The sequence below is a fragment of the Opisthocomus hoazin genome, chromosome 6 (genome assembly GCF_030867145.1).
Source record: "Opisthocomus hoazin isolate bOpiHoa1 chromosome 6, bOpiHoa1.hap1, whole genome shotgun sequence".
Taxonomy (NCBI): Eukaryota; Metazoa; Chordata; class Aves; order Opisthocomiformes; family Opisthocomidae; genus Opisthocomus; species Opisthocomus hoazin.
In genome coordinates, this window is record NC_134419.1 from 1,395,938 (window position 1) to 1,414,973 (window position 19,036).

General features: G+C 48.5%; 1 protein-coding gene across 5 annotated transcripts in view; it reads right to left on the reverse strand.

The window, feature by feature from the left end:
* Positions 1-2,449: 2,449 nt before the first annotated feature.
* The window catches only part of SRSF11 (serine and arginine rich splicing factor 11), a 339,983-nt gene continuing 323,396 nt past the window's right edge, over positions 2,450-19,036 (reverse strand). For 3 of the 5 annotated variants that reach the window (XM_075424255.1, XM_075424253.1, XM_075424254.1), the window contains exons 4-13: positions 14,954-15,063; positions 12,374-12,466; positions 10,842-10,891; positions 9,248-9,375; positions 8,158-8,239; positions 6,874-7,005; positions 6,251-6,340; positions 5,274-5,369; positions 3,877-4,015; positions 2,450-3,767 (exon numbers count right to left, since the gene is read on the reverse strand). In XM_075424255.1, the coding sequence (XP_075280370.1) occupies positions 3,570-3,767; positions 3,877-4,015; positions 5,274-5,369; positions 6,251-6,340; positions 6,874-7,005; positions 8,158-8,239; positions 9,248-9,375; positions 10,842-10,891; positions 12,374-12,466; positions 14,954-15,063 (1,118 nt within the window). In that variant the 3' untranslated portion in view covers positions 2,450-3,569. Of the gene's footprint in view, positions 3,768-3,876; positions 4,016-5,273; positions 5,370-6,250; positions 6,341-6,873; positions 7,006-8,157; positions 8,240-9,247; positions 9,376-10,841; positions 10,892-12,373; positions 12,467-14,953; positions 15,064-15,758 lie in introns of all 5 variants that reach the window. The other 2 variants (XM_075424257.1, XM_075424256.1) reach the window with 2 other exon arrangements.

Consider the following 19,036-nt stretch of genomic DNA (forward strand, 5'->3'; position numbering starts at 1 on the left):
CGAGTGTCTCGGAGCGGGGAGCCGACCTGGGCCGATGGGCTCAGGCGGCCGACCAGGGCCTTTGGTCTGTTCGGAAATGGAACCCCACGTTTTCATCACAGACCCTTCTTTGCCCTCTGTCGAGCTGTGGATGTTCTTGGCTGCCTGGCAGGCCGGGGCGCGGGGGACGGGGATGGGGATGGCCGTGTCTGGCGTTCGCTGGAGCTGAGGAGGCCGAAGGCTGCTGGGGGGGGAGGAGGGGGGCACCTTCTATGCTGGCTGAACCATGCTCGGTCATTCCGGCTGTTTTACCTCCATGGCCCAGAAGCGTGCGCCTTGAAAGAACACAAGGTGAGCGCTGATTGAACAGCGCTCGCTGGGGAGAGCCATGGAGGGCAAAACCCCGAACTTTGGAAGCTTCATTTTGCCTCGTGGAAGGTTTTTTGCCTGTTTTAGGTGATGGTTGATTGGGGTTTTTTTAACCTTAGCCCTGCTCTCCTGCCCTCCTGCAAGCATCAGAGGTTGAGCTGTAGTGAGGACCTGGCTAACTTTAAAATCTTGTATTTATAAAGGGAGGAGGAGAACTCATCTTTGGGGTTACAGAAAGTGCTGAGCGTGTTACCAGTTACACCAGAGATCACACAGAATCACAAAGAATCACACAGAATAGTAGGGGTTGGCAGGGACCTCTGTGGGTCACCCAGCCCAACCCCCTGCCCAAGCAGGGTCACCCAGAGCAGGGGGCACAGGACCTTGTCCAGGCGGGGCTGGAATATCTCCAGAGAAGGAGACTCCACAGCCTCCCTGGGCAGCCTGGGCCAGGGCTCCATCACCCTCAGAGGGAAGAAGTTCTTCCTCGGGTTCAGCTGGAGCTTCCTCTGCTTCAGTTTGTGCCCGTTGCCCCTTGTCCTGTCGCTGGGCACCACTGGAAAGAGTCTGGCCCCGTCCTCCTGACCCCCACCCTGCAGATATTTGTAAGATCTCGCTGAGCGGGGCAGTTGTAGCCCAGTGTCGCTGGAGCGCAGCGTTAGGCAGTGTGGGCAGCTGCCAGCCTGGCTTGTTAGCGCTGGCGTGCGTTCAGCGTGAGCGCGGCGGCACGGCCGAGGGGCTGCACGGGCCGGGGACGGTGCTGGTACAGCTGGGCAAGCCCGATGCTCGTTTCACCAGCCCAGCTGCTGGGATGGAATTCCCCAGCGTCACCGCGAGGACGAAACTTCTTCCATCGGGATGGGGGGTGCTTCGTTCTCGCTTAGCGTTTGTCTGACCGGAACACGGCAGAGTGAGCCGCGGGCCCCCGAGGAGCTGGAGCAGAGTCCCTGCTGCGGTCACGGCCGAGGTCCAGCCTGGAGGTGACCACGCGCCGCTGGCTGGGCCCCGGGGGCTGCGCAGGGGAGGCTGCTGGCAGGAGTGGAAGGGGACCCTGCAGCCACCCCAGCGCAGGCAGCTCCGGGAGCCGCTGTGGAAACACTGAAGGCAGGGCAGACACTGGCAGCTCCAGCCCCAGGAGCCTTCTTCCCCGGCGGTTCCCGCAGCCGGAGGCGCGCAGTGACCGCACCACACCGACGGGGTTTGTTAGGAAAACAAGCCAGAAACACCGGAATTTAATTACACGTAGGCCCGGATTTACCATCTTGAGCTGCTGACCTGGTCCCTGGTCCCAGCAGGGGATGGCTTTGACAGCGACACGGTCGAAGGGCCAAGGAGGGTCACTTCCCTCCTCAGTCGGTTTATGTTCCTGTCCTGCAGCTGTAAGTACCTCGGTGCCAACAACCAGGGCGCAGCTATGGAGACGTCAGGCACCTTGGCTGGGTCCGGTTTTATTTTATTTCAGGAACTCCCCCTCCCTCCCCTCTCAGAGCAGCCCAGGAGGGGCTGTCTGTAAACTCCCCTCTTGACAAAATACCCAGAACAGCTGGTGAAAATCTGCATTTCTACAAATTATAAAAGTGCCCCTCTGCCCGGGGCGCCGGGACAGGTTAACAGGCGGCGCTTTGACCCCTCAGGTTCCAGAAGCTTCGGCAGCCCTTGGAGTGTCACTCCGGGCCGTGCCCCTCGAACCAGCACGTTTCCAGTTGACCTCACCAGCCGCCTTCCCCCAGCCCTCGCGCTTCCCCCTCCTGCCAGGGCCCCCGCACCGCCCTGCGGAGGCGAACGCTCCATTTCAGTGACAATACAGAAGATTTTTATAAATATGAACTCCTTTCTCAAAGCACTTGGCCCACAACAGCTCCAGCTTCCCCTGGCAGCCCCTTCCCTCCGCTCCCTCCACAGCAAAGCGTTTCTCTCGTTAGCGTAACGAGCTCCGGCAGAGCCGAACGGGCAGGAGCCCGGGCACTGAAGGAAGGGAGGGATTTGGTGTGGTCTTTTGAATAAAACCAGGCAGGTGGAGAGAAACGCGTCCTCGAACGGAGCGAGGTGAAGCTTCGCCCGCTCAGCGGTGTCAATAAATACCAGCAGCGTTTCACAGGAGCGTGAGTGTAAGTTTCAGGGTTTTATTATCAAAGTTTTGTAAAACAATTTCAGAAACTGTACATCAACATGGCACAGACTGTAGCCTACTTCTGTCTTTTTACCTGCACAAAAGGAAAAGCTCCGGGACTTCTGTAACTAAGGAAAGAGCTCGCCTAACTACGCTGCGTATAACATGGAATCACTGTGTGCATCGGGTTACTACTGCAGTGACAGTCAACACAAATTTTGAGTTTATACAACTTGAGATCAAGTAAAAAGTACATTATCAAGTAGACTCGCTTTTAAAAGCATACGAAGGTCGGTTTTAAAATGCACTACCCTTCTGCAGTGTGTTCAGCTCATGAACAAATCAAACGACCTGGATTATGGAGACTGCACAAATCAACCCTGAACCCCCGGGCACGGATCACGCGGAGATTTCACTTCCCGAGGTTCAAGAAGAAAAGTAAAGAACCATCACGAGGCGCCCGAGCTGGATTTGAACTGACAGACGAAAGCAAGCCCTCAAAAAGGTCAGTGCATTTTAACCTTCTCAAAGCCAAACCAAACCCACCGAGGAAAACAAACCAACCCAACCCAACCCCAGCCACGTGGCTTTAAAAAAAACCAAACCAAACCCAAAGAGCTACCTCTACCAGAAGGCGCCTTGCCGGGGTCCTGTCCGCTGGTTTGGCGTCTTCGCGCTGAAGACCCCCGAGCGGCTCCGCCGCGGGGCGCGGAGGGGGTCTCCGCCGGGATCAGCATGCAGCCGGTGCGTTCCCTACGCTGCTCTAGCGCTGCGAGGAACCGAACGAGGGACGCTACCGCGGGCGAGCGGAGTTGCTACGGGAGGTCAGACCACACACAGTCCATGCCTGCTGGAGACGCATGCAGCTTTTTACTTTTGCTCGAAGCATCGCCAAGCGAGTACGAACTGCTCGGCGGCGCAGTCCCTGCCGGCCGCGACGCCGCCGGCCGCCTTTCTAGCAAGCTTCTGACGGGAGTTAGTATCGGGAGGTTTACAAACCGAGTAGAGCTTAGAGCCGTGTACACCTAGCTTCGGGATTAACAAGGACAGCGGAAAAGAATCACACAGGAATGACACCGACGCGCGGCCGCGCTCGCCGCCAGGGCCGGGCTCAGTCGCTCATGTCCATGTCCTCCTCGTGGTGGTCGTCCCCGTTCACTTTGGATTCCCTGGCGGCATCTCCACTGCCCTTCTCGGCGGCGGACTCCTTGACTTTCGGGGAGGAAGAATCTGCCATTTTCTTTTCTTCCTTCTTCTCCTTCTCGCTGTCGTACCCTTGTTCTTCCTCGTCGTAATCCCTTGTGACCTGCTTTGCCGAGAGAAACAAGACAACAGGTAAACCTTGCTTTCCGAGCGCCCGTCGGTGCCCAGGCGACAGCACAGCGCAGGCAGGGAGCTAAGGAGGTTTTTAAACATACTTTCACATCCTTATCGCTCTCGGATTTCCGTTCTCGATCCTTCTCTTTGTCTTTGCTTTTCTTTTTCTTGCTTGTCGACCGCTCCCTCTCGTCTCTGCTTCTTTCCTTGTCTTTATCCTTCTTCTTCTCCTTTTTATGCCTGCAGTGATGAAGCGTGCAGAACAGTGAAAACCACAGTCGCGCCGCGCCGTAACACGGACCACGTCACCTGCCACCCGTAGCTCGTTAGAAATCCAGCGGGGGAACAGCAGCGTGGAACTCGTTCGCTTTCAGAAAACGACTGAACCCCCCCGACTCCGTAGCTCTGGGTCGCACACAGCCCCCGCCGAGCGCAGCCACAGCCGCGTCCAGGCCAGCCGCACCGCCGCGTTCTGCGCAGGAGCCCCTCACGCTCCCCGTTCAGGGAGAGGACCCCGGAGCGCCCGGGCCCACCCAGCAGTCTGCTGACTCCCTCTGTACGGAGCCAAACGGGCCGGGAACTCCGCGACCTCCCCTCCTCGGCCCCGGAACACCTCGCGTTCGGGGCTCCTGGCACTGACAGCGCAGCGCTCTGCTTGAATCACAGAATCACAGAACGGTCGGGGTTGGCAGGGCCCTCTGTGGGTCACCCAGCCCAACCCCCTGCCAAAGCAGGGTCACCCAGAGCCGGCTGCACAGGACCTTGTCCAGGCGGATCCTGAATATCTCCAGAGAAGGAGACTCCACAGCCTCCCTGGGCAGCCTGGGCCAGGGCTCCGTCACCCTCAGAGGGAAGAAGTTCTTCCTCGGGTTCAGACAGAACTTCCTGTGCCTCAGTTTGTGCCCATTGCCCCTTGTCCTGTCACTGGGCACCACTGAAAAGAGCTTGGCCCCATCCTCCTGACACCCACCCTGCAGATATTTAGAGGCATTTCTAAGGTCCCCTTGCAGCCTTCTCTTCTTCAGGCTGAACAAGCCCAGTTCCCTCAACCTCTCCTCATAATGGAGATGCTCCAGTCCCCTCACCATCCTCGTAGCCCTGCGCTGGACTCTCTCCAGTAGCTCCTCATCTTTCTTGAACTGGGGAGCCCAGAACTGGACACAGTACTCCAGATGAGGCCTCACCAGGGCAGTGTAGAGGGGAAGGAGAACCTCCCTTGTCCTGCTGGCCACACTCTTCTTGATGCACCCCAGGATCCCATTGGCTTTCTTGGCAGCCAGGGCACACTGCTGGCTCATGGTTAACCTGTCGTCCACCAGGACACCCTGGTGGACGAAGCCGATCAAACGACGATAAAAGCCGCGGCGGCAGCAGCAAGAGATCCACTCAGTGGAGCTGGGCACCAGGAACAGGGCAAACACCCAGCACCTTCAGACCAGCCCCGCCGTCGCGCTCGTCTCGGGAACGCTGCAGCCGGGCGGCCAGGAGGCGTACTGACCTGCGGGGCGACGGGGACCGCGACATTTTCCTCTTCGGAGACCTGGGCTTTTTAGGTGACCGTGTTCCACTCCTGCTTCTTCTGCGCCGTCTTTCTCTGCGGGAAAGGGAGATGAAAGCTTTTTCTTTTTTTTTCTTTTTTTAAATAAAGCTACAAACAGATCTCTCACAGAATCACAGAATAGTAGGGGTTGGAAGGGACCTCTGTGGGTCATCTAGTCCAACCCCCCCGCCGAAGCAGGGTCACCTACAGCAGGCTGCACAGGACCTTGTCCAGGCGGGGCTGGAATATCTCCAGAGAAGGAGACTCCACAGCCTCCCTGGGCAGCCTGGGCCAGGGCTCCGTCACCCTCAGAGGGAAGAAGTTCTTCCTCGGGTTCAGCTGGAGCTTCCTGTGCTTCAGTTTGTGCCCGTTGCCCCTTGTCCTGTCGCTGGGCACCACTGGAAAGAGGTACCTCTCCAAGGTAAGAAACACGTGTGATTCGGTGGATGTCCCTGTCGGCAGCACCGCGCAGCACGCGCGGCTGCTGAGCAGCAGAGCAAGTTGTTTCCCATCCCGTTGCCCCCCTCGTGAGCAAACAGCCAGCTCAGACTCTGCTGTGGATACCAACTCTTTGCCAGCAGAAACGAAACAGTTTCCTCCTCTTCATACAGCAAGTGGATTGTGGCAATCTTTTTACAACAGAACAGCACACATGATGCATGCCCTTGACCCATAAATCAGCGAAGAGTTTAACAGCGCCCTCAAAGCACCGTGCTCTCTCTGATGCAGGGCAAGCAGAAACTGTTCTCAGCCCAACCCAGAAAGTTACAGCATCAGGGCAGAAATTAAAGCATCTCGCAGACAGAGGTGACGAGAGGGCGGGTGCACTGGTGCAGACACCCCACGCGCCACTGGGGAACCGCCGTCCCGCTACCGACGAGCCTGCTCCTCCTGCCGACGCGGGCAAGGACCCCGCCGCCGCCGCACCACCCTACCTGCTTGTGCTTCTCGATCGCCTGGTTGTGCTGTAGCTTTTGGGGGGAGTTTTGGAACGTTTCTTTTCTTTCTCTTCCTTCTTTTTATCCCTTGAAGTAAAACACAGGTTTTCAGTTTAAGTCATTTCCAAACGACTCAAGCAGCATCCACTGCTTCCGTGACGCAGGAAAAGGAACGGAGTCAGGGTAACCGCACCGGCCGGCACACGCTGCTTCCCATTTCTGGGGCCAGCCACGTCGTATTAACAGAAACAATTATCCAATTAGCTACAGCAAAATAAACGAACAGCTCTCTGATAGCTTCTGTGGACGAACAGCACAACACCTGCAGGTCTGGATGCTGCCGTTCCTGCTTCCCCACGACGGCGACGGGGCGATCCAGCCGACAGCCGCAGCAGCTGCCGGCTCGCGGGAAAAGCACGTCACGGGGCTTTAGGGAACCGTCACACCTCCAGGGCAGGTGCAGTGCAACCCCAGAAGGTCTCACAGGAGACTGGGACCTTGAAAAGAGCCACTGGGGCATTTCACCCTAGGTTTTTTGTTTGTGGGTGGGGTTTTTTTTTAATTAAGCACCAAAATGTAATAATTTAATTGCTAGCAAACAGATTTACTGCAGCAATTACCTGGTTTTGGATGTGCTCCTAGACCTTCTGCTTCTCTCTCTGGAATGAGACCTTCTTCGCCTTGGACTTTTAGATCGCCTCCTGCTTCTTGATTTCGAATGGGACCTTCTCCTTGATCTGCTTCTCGACCGTCTACCAGTAACACATTGTGCATGGGAGTTAAATACACGAAATTTTGATGTACTAATCAGCATCCATCTGCTCAGTGCTAACTGTATTGTAATGCAGAACGACGCAGAAAACAGAAAAAAGAATACAAAAACAGCAAAGGAGTCACGCTGAGTCTGCCGAGGAGAAGTGCTACGCCTCAAACCACCACGCTGCTTCCAGCAGCTCTCCTACTACCCTGTAGTACTTTCCTACTACTTAACAGTATTAATACTTACAGTATTTCCTACTACTATAAGGAAATACTGGTCCTGCAGCGGAGGAAAACCAGTCACGCTGAAGCACGAAGACATTTTATAACACTAAACCAAACACTGGCCAACAGCAAGGAAGGGCGGACGGGAAGGCCACGGCTCACGCGGCTTTGCGGAGAGCACTGGCACGCGCTAACTGCAGTCAACAAGCCAGCAGCGGAAACGAGCCCTGCGTCCTTCCATCTGCACGGGACAACGTTCAGGTCTCTGGCCAGGACACCCGAACAGACCTCATCTCCAAGTAAACCACAGCCCAGAAAACGCTGGAAAAACTTCTGTCCCAGACAGCTGCGCAGGCTCGAAGCACACAGCCCAGCAGGTGACATCTATCAGCAGAAGTCACGGCGCTCAGAGAAGCCTCTCGGTGCCCAGCTTTAGGAGAAACTGCAACTGCCACACGAGCACGCTGGAAAGGGACTGCAGGAGGAGCAGAGCTCCAAGGAACCGCTGTGAGCTGGACGGCCTGCGATGGCCGAGGTGTCCATCGCGGTGAGGGCTGGGCAGAACCAAGGCTCTGTGCCAGGGGTCTCTCTTCTGATACAAGCAGCCATTTGTTGCTAAATAAAATCAGAGTCCAAGCACCGCTAGGACCAGGTGTCCTGAAGTTCTTTCTGCGGCAGTCTAAGGTATTTTTGAGGTATTTCTTGCTATCATCACTCTCCCACCCTTGCTCCAAGACCAGAGGCAGGCCTCCACCTCCACGCCAGGCTGGCCAGACCACAGCCCCAGCTTCTTCCGCCCGCGTGCACCCTGCCATCTGCCAGTCTCCACGGGCCCAGGGACGCTTCCAGGAAGTATTTCTGAAGGAACTGTTTCAGCTGTCCGGTGGTTTGGGTTTTTTTAAAGTAAAGGAGCTAACTACCTGTGTCTAGATGAAGAAGGTGTCCTCCTCCTCCTCGAGCGTGACCTTGACCTTGAATGCCTTCGTTTTTCATCTTTTTTGTCTGGAGTTAAAAAGGAAAAGCATAGTAAAAAACCCAGTGCTACTTCAGTATTGAAAAAGATTTTATAAGGGAAAGGAAGCTGAGCTTCATGCTACAGATATAAATAAGACAGAGAAAACCTAAGGAATATTTTGACATTTGAAATTAAGGCTCATCTACCCTTCTCCTCAAAAGCCTACAGGAAGAATGAACACGTGACAGAGACATGTATGTGACAGAAAACCAACACAAAGTTTCACGCAAAACTGAAGAAGTCAGAATTCAGAAAACGTTTCATTTAAGTGAATTAAAAGATGAGAGCTGCAGGGCAATGGGAAGTCTTGTTAAAGTCTCAGAATCTCTGCCATTTTGTGAAAGGCAAAAGAACCTCTCAAATTATTGTTTTGAATTTCTGACAAAAAGCCTCAAGCAGAACAATCAGCACGTTTTTTCTGGTATAATAAAAGAACAGGAGCTCTATTCTTTCCTGAAAATGATCAGGAGACGGCAAAACTGTATTTTCAGTGTTCCGAGTTACCGCATCTCAGATCTGGTGGATCTGACATTTGTGGATGAACTGCTGCATCTTGTGCTAAAATCAGCTCTACTGAAATAAGCTACCAAAAAAAGAACTCTACACAAACTCCCACAGATTAGGCATTAAAAGAAAGGAAACCATCCCTAAGAACAAACACCACTGGGACGTCAAGCGGCGAAGCCGCTTGCTGTTTCCAACGCAGTCTCGGAGGTGGCAGAATGAACTTCCACCAGGGGAAGCTCCAGCATTTCGCAGGCTTCAGATGCAGTGAATTCGGGGAAAACCGACAGATGGTGAGTTCCCTGCATCGTTCTGCAGGCCACATGTGGCATTCACACTGTAGGGCAACTAAAAAAATCCGCCAACTATAAATTAAGTCGCTGCAGAACACGAGAGCATTCAGCAACGTTTTGCAGACCATTGGCTTTTACCACACACTGTGTCACAGCTCCACCTCGACTTGGATGAGGCCTTCCGCGATCTGACGTTACCTGGCTCTATGGCAGCAGAAATGAGCGACTGTGCTTCTCGTACTCTCTTCATAGCCTCTTCTATTTCTTTACTGGAGGTATCCGATTTCAGACTCGGTGAAACAAGACCTGCAGCTACATGGTTCAACCTGGTAAGTAGAAAAGAATTTTAGAAGTGCGGTATGGGTGAATCCAAGAAACACAAGCCCCCGCTGCTGGTCTGCAGCCCATCCATAGTGACGGATCCAAGTGAGCCAGGGTCTGCCTCTGCTTTGCCACCGCTCAGGTGACAGAGTCGCAGGTCTAAGGTGTGGTATCTGTGCTGAAAGCAGTGGCACAAGGCACCAGCGCATCAGGCTCTTCGAGTCCCAGCAAAGTGTAAAGAGCAGGAAGGGTTGTATCGTCTTGCACGGGTATGTTTCCAACGACATTTGTCAAACATTTTTTGTACAACCATCTCACTTCTCATCACCTGAAAGCGCAGCTCTGCAGGAAACAGCACATTACGCAGCAGAAAGTCGGTTCCTGCTTTTATAAGCCATACCAAGCAGCCTACAAACAGGGATGAACTTTGAAGTTCAGAAGATGTGCTCTGCAGGTGGCTCCGAAGCCAACCAGGTACACCCCATATACCTGACTGATGTTCTTCTGATCCCTTATCCTGGGTAACTCTTTTATCCAACCTGCTGACACTCCCTGCTTACAGAAATGTCGATTTAAAACTGGGAACAACACGCCAGCACAGTATTACAACCAGAGACAGATCACACGTACAGTTTTATCCCCCGGTACAGACCAGATGGCCCTGACAACTCAGAAACACGGGACAGCAGCCGGGTCAGCGGCAGCCTCTTCAGCCGACGCAGCAGCAGGGCAAGCGCACGTCGGCACGCTTCCCGGAGCCGAGAGCTGGAAGGATTCTCTCCAAGCTGCCTGCAGTTTGCAGCACAAGGGCTTTCTGCAGCAGATCACAGATGTGGTTTCTCTGCTCTCAGCACACTTCTCACCTACTGGTGTGCCTAACAGCTTTCTTCAGTGGCACACGCTTTCAGCTTCCTAGCGCAGTGCCCGCAGCGGCTCAACGGCACACGAACGCGTCGAGTGCTACGATCCTTCCCTCCTGCTGTCCCCACGCCGTACTAGCTTGAACAGAATTATCCTTTTTCTGAACGCCGAAATAAAAATTAGATACTAGTGCTTACTGTTCTTTGCTCCCTTTTTCTACCGTGTAGTAAGTCAGAACAGCCGCCGGCCTCGGCTCAGCCCCTGCCCCAGCCCCTTCCTCAGCCTCGCAGGACGAAGGCGCTCGCTGCGCCGTTGCGTTACGGACACAGAGTGATAAAAATGACATCTGAAAATCCAGATTTCTGTCTCTAGCAAAATGAAACCTCAGAGAGCGACTGGTGTTCTTCCGTAGATGCAAGGCTGAATAATCTTTATTTCCCCCTCCCCTCTTCTCTCTACCACAGCAAAGAGTCTGCACAAGATCCCCAAGACGCTGGTTTTCTCCAACTGTAATTAGATCCAGCAGGACAAAGACTGACACTGAATCACAACAGACATTCCCAAGACCGAGGGTACCACCATACAAATATTTGTAAACACTGATGCTTACTTTGGATCCACTGTGCTCATCAGTTTTAGCAGTTGATCGGCCGCAAGAGACTGCAAGAAAAAACCAAAAAGTTAAAACCACGTGGGAAGTTGTGTATGCTTCAGAAGATTATCTCCCCTGAATGTACCCTCAGCAGTGGCTAAAGCAAAAAGCCTCTACAGATGCAAAAAGCAAACCAAAACACACCCCAAACCAGTTACAGATGAAAAGGCATACTGGTCTGCTTTAACACCTGTGGATGTGCGGAGGGTGCAAACACCACGTTTCAGTGGTGCTCAGGTACTTCTTCCCCCCACAGCAGCCACACATAGGCCCTTTCCTGGACAGAATCAAAGCACTTGAAAATAAAAACACACTGCTGGTATTTACAGGTTATTCTGCTGTTACTTCGAGAGAACAGAGGCCTCATGAGAGAACTAAGCTACTGCCCATGGGAAGTCCTCAGTGTCAAGCGAAAGCCTCTTTACTCTAAAAACTTCATGAAAAAAAGTATTTTACAGCTCTTAGGAAAATCCAGATATTGTTGCAATTGGTCACTTCCTGTACCAGTGGTGTATTAACAACAAAACGTTTAGTCCCCGCTAACTCCCTGTCCACAGAGCGCCACGTGCTGACCCCAGTTTGTTACAATCAGGGGGCTTAATGGACAAAGGAAACAATCCCTCATTGTACCAAATATATGTTTTTCTAATATGCATTTAGAATGCTTATTTTTTCATTTGTTATTTCATTACCACCGTTAGTTGCTTGTCACAACACATGGTATGCATGAAGAGAATGCCAAACGATGGATTTCTTACCAATGCTGTGAATTATTACCACTTCTTGTACCTGTAAAACATCTTCTCTGTGCAGTATTTGGTTCTTACATCTTAAATATTAATTCAATATTCTACTCACTATTACTTAGTACTTAAAAGTCTTTTTAAATTCAGTTTTAAAGAGACTACAGTCTAACGTGGTCTCCTCTGTATTTTCTACACCTACAAAATTTAAAAAGTCAAACAATTTTTTTTTTTTTACTCTAAGTACAAGACAGGGTCATACCTTGACAACGACACACATTTGAAATACTTCACTAGTAGTCCCAAATTATTTTTCAGGTCCTTCTGGCATTTAATTTGATACTCCTGTAGATACTATTTATTCCAAACAGGTGCTCAGAAAAATCAATCACTGGATTTTTCAGACAGTGGCTGTTAAACTGATGTAAATGAAAACTACTTTTAAAACAGTGAAGAGGGTAGCAAAAGAAAAGTGCTCATTTATACACCTGCTATGCCAAGAAACAAAGACTGCGTTCTGTAGCGAGTCCAAGAAGTTTTAAGAACCAGCAGCCTGTGCAGACTACAATGAGCCAAGCCTTTAACAGAAAGTACTATTTTGTAACACTTCTTCAAACCTACATATAGTATTTCCAGATCTTCAGCCTGTTATTTAATACACTGGTGAACACCAAGAGCGTGACGTATGCTACTCAAACTACATCTGTGCTAGGGACAATAAAGGAAATTCTAGAACGTGTGACATACCTGCGAGTTTAAGTTTGCTCCAGGAAGCCCAAGAGCAGCTAGGGCAGGATCAAGAGCAGGAGCTCCTAAAGCAGCTAAAGGAACAGCACCAATCTGTAACAAAGACAGCAATCAGACAAAGCCAAATTCTAATAACAAAAAGCTGTCAGACCACGACGCCCGAGCCTTAGACATGTGGAAGCTTGAACTGGGTGTTACTCAGGCTTCTAGCTACAGGACACATTGTACTAAGGTCACTGAGAGTGTTTCAGTTTTCCTTATTCAGCTATTCCAGAGCTTAGATTTTTTTTCCTATAAACATTCTAAAATGAAATTCTGTTTCCTCTGCATCCCAATGGGTAGGGGAAAAAAAACCCCACAAACAAAACCCCTGAAAAAGTAAAGCATTCTACTACATTCAAGAAACAGTTTAAAATGAAATTCTTTTCCAGTGTTAAAATGAAAATTCATTATAGATTTCTGAGCCAACTACCGCACACCTGAATCAATTCAGGATTGAAATTAGCATGTTTTATGTTAAAATACAATACAGTATTACTACATCTCTGCAGATCTCTCAAATGCGGTTAAAACTGGCAAATGCCTTGAAAAGCTACTGGAAGAATAAGCAGGATGATGGCATAGGTCTGAATTCCTTAAATTAACCTAGGAGCCTCATAAAAGAACCTCATTTTTTGGCCACTTCAGGTGAGACGATCAAAACACACACTGCAACAACACACACGCCGTGCTAAAACCCACGCCACTTCACGTTGATCAGACGCTGCGCTGCTGCGGTGGGCTCCTGCTCTCCCCCCTTCCTCCTCACTGCCTCCTCCCCGACTGCTCGGACACGTGGGACTCGTCTGCCAGCTCGACCCACCAAGCCCTCAGAGGGCTGGTCTGCGGGCTGGCCGCACCAGGCTGACACAACAGCTCACTAAAGGATCTGACGGGCTCCAAAGCCAGCACAAAACCAGCAGCGAGAGCATCTCGTCAAGGGGAACGGGAGCAGAACCGCCTGCTTCTTGACAAAGAGCTTTTGAGTTAGCTGATCTCCTGAAACTGCGTGGGCTTCTCCCTGCAGTCTCATCCCACACACTGATTTTGTGCACGTAAACTACAGCTCTAATTCGTTTTTACTGAGTTAGACGCCCAACTCCCAGGAACAGTCAAAAGGAGCTACATTAAAAGCTTTCAAGATGTCTTTGGAAATAATTACCATCCACCACAATTCTCCATAAAAATGGTTAGATAAGTTCTGCCACTAAGCTGATTGGGAGTGGGCTGGGATTCAGAGTGACAGAACTAAAATTAAGGTGGTTCAACAACCATTTTCAGGAAATTAATTGCATACAGTTTTCCATGAAAGAAATCTTTAAGACACTATTTGTTTCTTCCATCCCCTTCCTCGAGTTTCAGAGTTAAACTTTAGACTTTTCCCTCTGCATACAGTTCAAGAGACCTCTGAACACCTCGATGGCGAGTATGTCTGCCACGCAACCAGAAATCGTAACAGCAGCTACACACAAGCTGAAGCAGTAGATCTGAGAACTGCAGAATTAAATGAAGCTTTATTCTTATTAATTTGCCTCTTGTACTTTGATTCGCTGTTCTCTAATACAGAATCACAGAATCACAGAATAGTAGAGGTTGGAAGGGACCTCTGTGGGTCATCTAGTCCAACCCTCCTGCCGAAGCAGGGTCACCTACAGTAGGCTGTAGAGGACCTTGTCCAGGCGGGTCTTGAATATCTCCAGAGAAGGAGACTCCACAGCCTCCCTGGGCAGCCTGGGCCAGAGCTCCGTCACCCTCAGAGGGAAGAAGTTCTTCCTCATGTTCAGACGGAACTTCCTGTGCCTCAGTTTGTGCCCATTGCCCCTTGTCCTGTCACTGGGCACCACTGAACAGAGTCTGGCCCCGTCCTCCTGACCCCCACCCTTCAGATATTTAGAGGCATTTCTAAGGTCCCCTCTCAGCCTTCTCTTCTCCAGGCTGAACAAGCCCAGCTCCCTCAGCCTCTCCTCGTAGGGGAGATGTTCCAGTCCCCTCACCATCCTTGTAGCCCTCCGCTGGACTCTCTCCAGTAGCTCTTCATCTTTAACTGAAACTTTTCCCACCACATATTATTCTTACTGTTCATCTTCCACATGCATTCTTGTGCATTTAGATAACCAGCAAATACAGGCTACATTTTTTCCCCCTCAGCTGGAGTATTAACGGAAGGTATCTCCACAGCATGTCAACTCCTTGAACTTCACAAATTTAAAATCTACGAGTTGTCTACTGTGTGTCAAATCTGTCTGGAAGCGTACAACGGACAAAAGAGGGATGAGAAAGAGATGCAAACACAAGGCCCCCGAGATACCAGAAGCATCCTATCAGGGAAATAAAAGTATCCCATCTAATAACTTCTCGCTGTTTGGCCACAATTGGTCTCAGACAGCTGTAACAATCCATCAACGTATAGAAACTAAAACATTCTAGCAATCGGCATTAGCACCTCAGTCTATTTGACCTGAAAAAAACAGAAAGTTAAGTTCGAATCCACCAAGTGCATCTCGCTGCTTCCCTCGACTTCAGCGTGAGGGGACAGCCTACCTGAGACAGGGGGTTGGGCGTGGGCAGGAGTCCACCTCCGGGCAGCAGACCTGCCACCGCGTTAGCTGGTGCCAAGAGAGACAAAGCCTTAGTCTCATCAGGAATAACTCCTGCAGAGAAACAGCCTTGCATTAGAATGCATTCCTTCTCCAAGGCAGAAAAAACACAAATACACCCAGAAAATGTCTCCCTGATACACCACCTGAGTTTGTTGAAAGTACTTATGTTGGCTAAAATACAAAGTTTGATGTCTATTAATATTTATCATTAATTTTTTTTGCCAGAATGAAACTTCAATGTGTGACAATTTGACTGTTCCTTTTTCTCTACAAATGGTTAAGTTTCTAGAGCAAAAAAATAGCACAATACACACTACTTTTTTGTTAACACTGCCAAGATTTCATCACCTGTACTCGATTTTTAAGTCATGAACCAAACGTAAGCAAGCACAGTCGGTTCTCCAGGGGTGTGCTCTCAACTTTCAAAAGCTGTTTTATGAACAACGACTCGTGTCGGCTGCTTCACTATAAAGCACACAGAAAAATCAAGATACACAAGACAAAAAAAGTTTGATTTAGGGGTTAATAATATGGTACAGTTCACTACGTTTTCTTTTACACCTACCATATAAATTTTGTAAAACTTAAAGAAGGTATGGAAATATTTTTTTGTTGAATCAAGCGTAGGGCTTTTGCTGACTTGTCAAATGCGAACGCAAGCCTCTGCAGCTCCTCAGATACACGCTGTGTGTGTGTCTGTGGCTGGACGGGTGCATACATACAGTACAGCGCGGCACATTCCTTACCTGCGCAGCAAAATGCGTTTGTTCCAACATGTGCCACGCTTATTGTACCAAGAATGCTGCTACACACTGCCATTTCAGAAGAAACTTCTGGCCCAAAATCTTGCAGCCAACTAAGACAAGTCTCTTATTTCACTGCCTGCTCTGCACGTACAATTTTAAGGGTCCTACTACGAAACAAGTAATAGGTATTTTTACTCTATCCAACAGCAAAAGCCCTATACAGATGGATTAATTTGTTAATGTGCCCAAGCCCCCAAAATGAGAGTTCCAATAAAACAATTTTACTATATAGTTGCAAATACCAGTAGTGTTTCTGTAATACACATTAAGAAACTGCATCTCATCATAAAACATACAATATGTACAGGGCACTTAAGAGAAACTGGATAAGCTGCAGAAGAAAACTGTTGGGTGGTATTTTCAGCAGGGCCTGGTATATAGTTCAGGCTGAACCAGGGAAAAGAACTGTAAAACACAACAACAAAAAAGAAAAACCACTGTTAAATAAAGGTAATGGTTCCTTCCACCTATACTGAGAAGTGCCGATAATATAAACAAATGTATAATACACAGCACTGTTATCTTGCTTGTGTCATTGAGCTGTCATCAATTTAGATACCCAAAGTTATGGAGGGAGAGGGGGGAAAAAGGTCATTTAGATAAAGGGCATTAATGCATAAATATATTAACATACCTACAGAGAGATTATGGGGTAATTTTGCATGCAAAATTATGTCTCAGAGGATATTTATAAATTATATCTAAACATTTCAAATTAGTGCAACTACAACATTTCTGGCATCTAAATACAAATCCTCAGACTTATCTCGAGACACCTCATAGAAGATCGGCATCCATTAAAAAAAAAATCATGCATCTGATCCTCTAATTGTTTTTTTTAAAAAGTATTTAGAAATAAATAAACTACAATTTAAAAAAAAGCAATGAGGCCCCTCACCAGTTAATTTTCATGCTTCAAGAGATTTTTTTACTGCTGCTTTGTTAGAACCATGAAATACTGCATGAATGTGTAGAAATGAAAGAAAAAGAAACAGACAAAAGAAACAAACATTAACCAAAGAACCTAAACAACCCCCCCAGCCATCTTTAATCTTAAGAGTTCCTTCCAAATCTAGGAATATCACAGTGAAAATTACAAATACTAAACCTTACCGTAGACTTTGTGTATAGTTCTATAACACAAAGCAACAGCCAACACCAAAATGTCTGAGTACGCTAAAACTGGAGTGCGCTTGTGATATAGGGGATAATTATTGCACTAAACAGATAATAAACATTTACTTTAGTGACAGGCAATATTAACACAGAATTATCACAACAGAAAATAAAAGATAAAAGGGCCCAGTTCAGCACAGTAGTGAAGCATACGCCTGGCTTTAAGCACATGAGCAATTTCACTGGGGTTTTACGCATCTCGCTGTATCGTGCTGGTTGAATTGGGACCCTGGCAGCACGCATCTGCAGGGAAACGACACTGCGGTACGGGGACAAAAGCATGTGATCACAAAACCAGCAGGCACAACTTCAGTGGCTGAACATATCTCTTGTGATACGCCACATCGTTACGCCAAAGCCATCGACATTCTGAGCCGCTAGAAGACCACAAGAAACAGCCCGTGAGGAGCTCCTCGATTTAAACAGGCCCATTAAAATAGTCTAGTCATTTTATTTTCTTTACACAATCTGAACCACAACTACTGGGCAGATTTCTCTATGTGCCAGATTTATCCACCATCGAGCACAATGGACAAAGTCAGACTGACAAAGAGAAAAATGGTTTTATCCTTACTGGACAAGTTAAACACTAGCGTTCCTCGCCACGGGCCTCGGAGAGTATTCCAGTGCTAACTCAGATGGACTGTTGCTGTATCGTGCTTTAATACAAAGTCGAGGACAAGATGCCTTTCAACCATGCTATCATACCTAAACTAGTGAAAGCTGAAGCTAATAACTCACTGGCAGTTTCACAATGCATCTGTACTCTCAAAAAGCAGCAGGTCTCAATCAAAGGTCATGCTGCAGATTCCTACGTTCCAGAAATTAAGTTTTCGTATCTCTTAAGTTTAAGGAATACAAAGATAAAGACAGCTCCCAGGCCTCAAAAGACAGCATACAGCGTTACAATGTCTTGATTATAGGTCTGAACTTGGGCCATGTACCGAATTTATTACTGTAGTATGACTTAATCTGCAGAGATTTTATTCAATTCAAGCGATCTGGGAAAATCCATTATTTCAGAAGTAAATCAAGAAACAGTACAATAGAAATCAATTACTTCTAAAGCAAGTCTAGAAGAGTTTAATAAGACTTCTGTAAGAAGAGGTGTCTTCTCAGCACTTTGTTTCTAAGGTAAGTTCCAAAAACCCTGCTCATTGCCTTTCAAATTACTGTAACACCCTAAAATGTAAAAATAAAAAGAAGAAGAGAAGAGGTAGTTAACAAGTGGTTACACCAGGAAAACACTTGGGGACTTGAGTGCTTGCTGGCCTTTAGTTAATGTCTAGAATCCCCTGTAGCTGCAGAGGACCCACTGTTTTTCAGTCATCTGGAAGGGCTTTGCATTTGCCTTCTCCACTACAAAAATCACACACACAAATAACAGAGAGAAGAGTTTATTATTTAGTGAAATTCTATGAAATATATCAAGGATGAACAAGAAAACTTGGAATAAAAAACTAGTACCAGTGCCCATTTGGCACCATTTGGAAGATCTCGTTTTCAAATTAAACCATAAATATTCAAACCCTTGGTATACTGGACTTCACAACGAGAGAGAGTGCCTTTTCAGGGAAGTCCCCAGCTAAAGGCAGCGGCAGCATATCTCAAAGAAACGTTAATCTGCTCTCCCACGTGCTCTCAGGGAGGGAGAAACCATTCTCATGAAGAGACTGGAGTCTATGTGAAAGTGGCAAACAATTATTAGGGCAAAATTTCCTTAAAATGTTGACCCGTTTGCGTAAGTCTGTTTAGGAAAATGTCTCATTGAGACTGATAAAGAGTAAAATTTGCAAATAATTCTCCCTGAAATGTTAATATTCTAAACTTAAAGACACACAAAATCAGTAAGAGGTAAACTTTCCACTTTCAGTGTCACTAGATTAAAAAAAAAATATTTAATCTACAGGCCAATGGCAATATACCAAGGGTTTCAAAATGTTAAGATCTTATATGTTTGACATTTTTCTTATTCTCATTTTTGTGAGCTATACTGGAATAAAATGCCATCGTATGTGGCTTCATAGACCATTAAACAATTC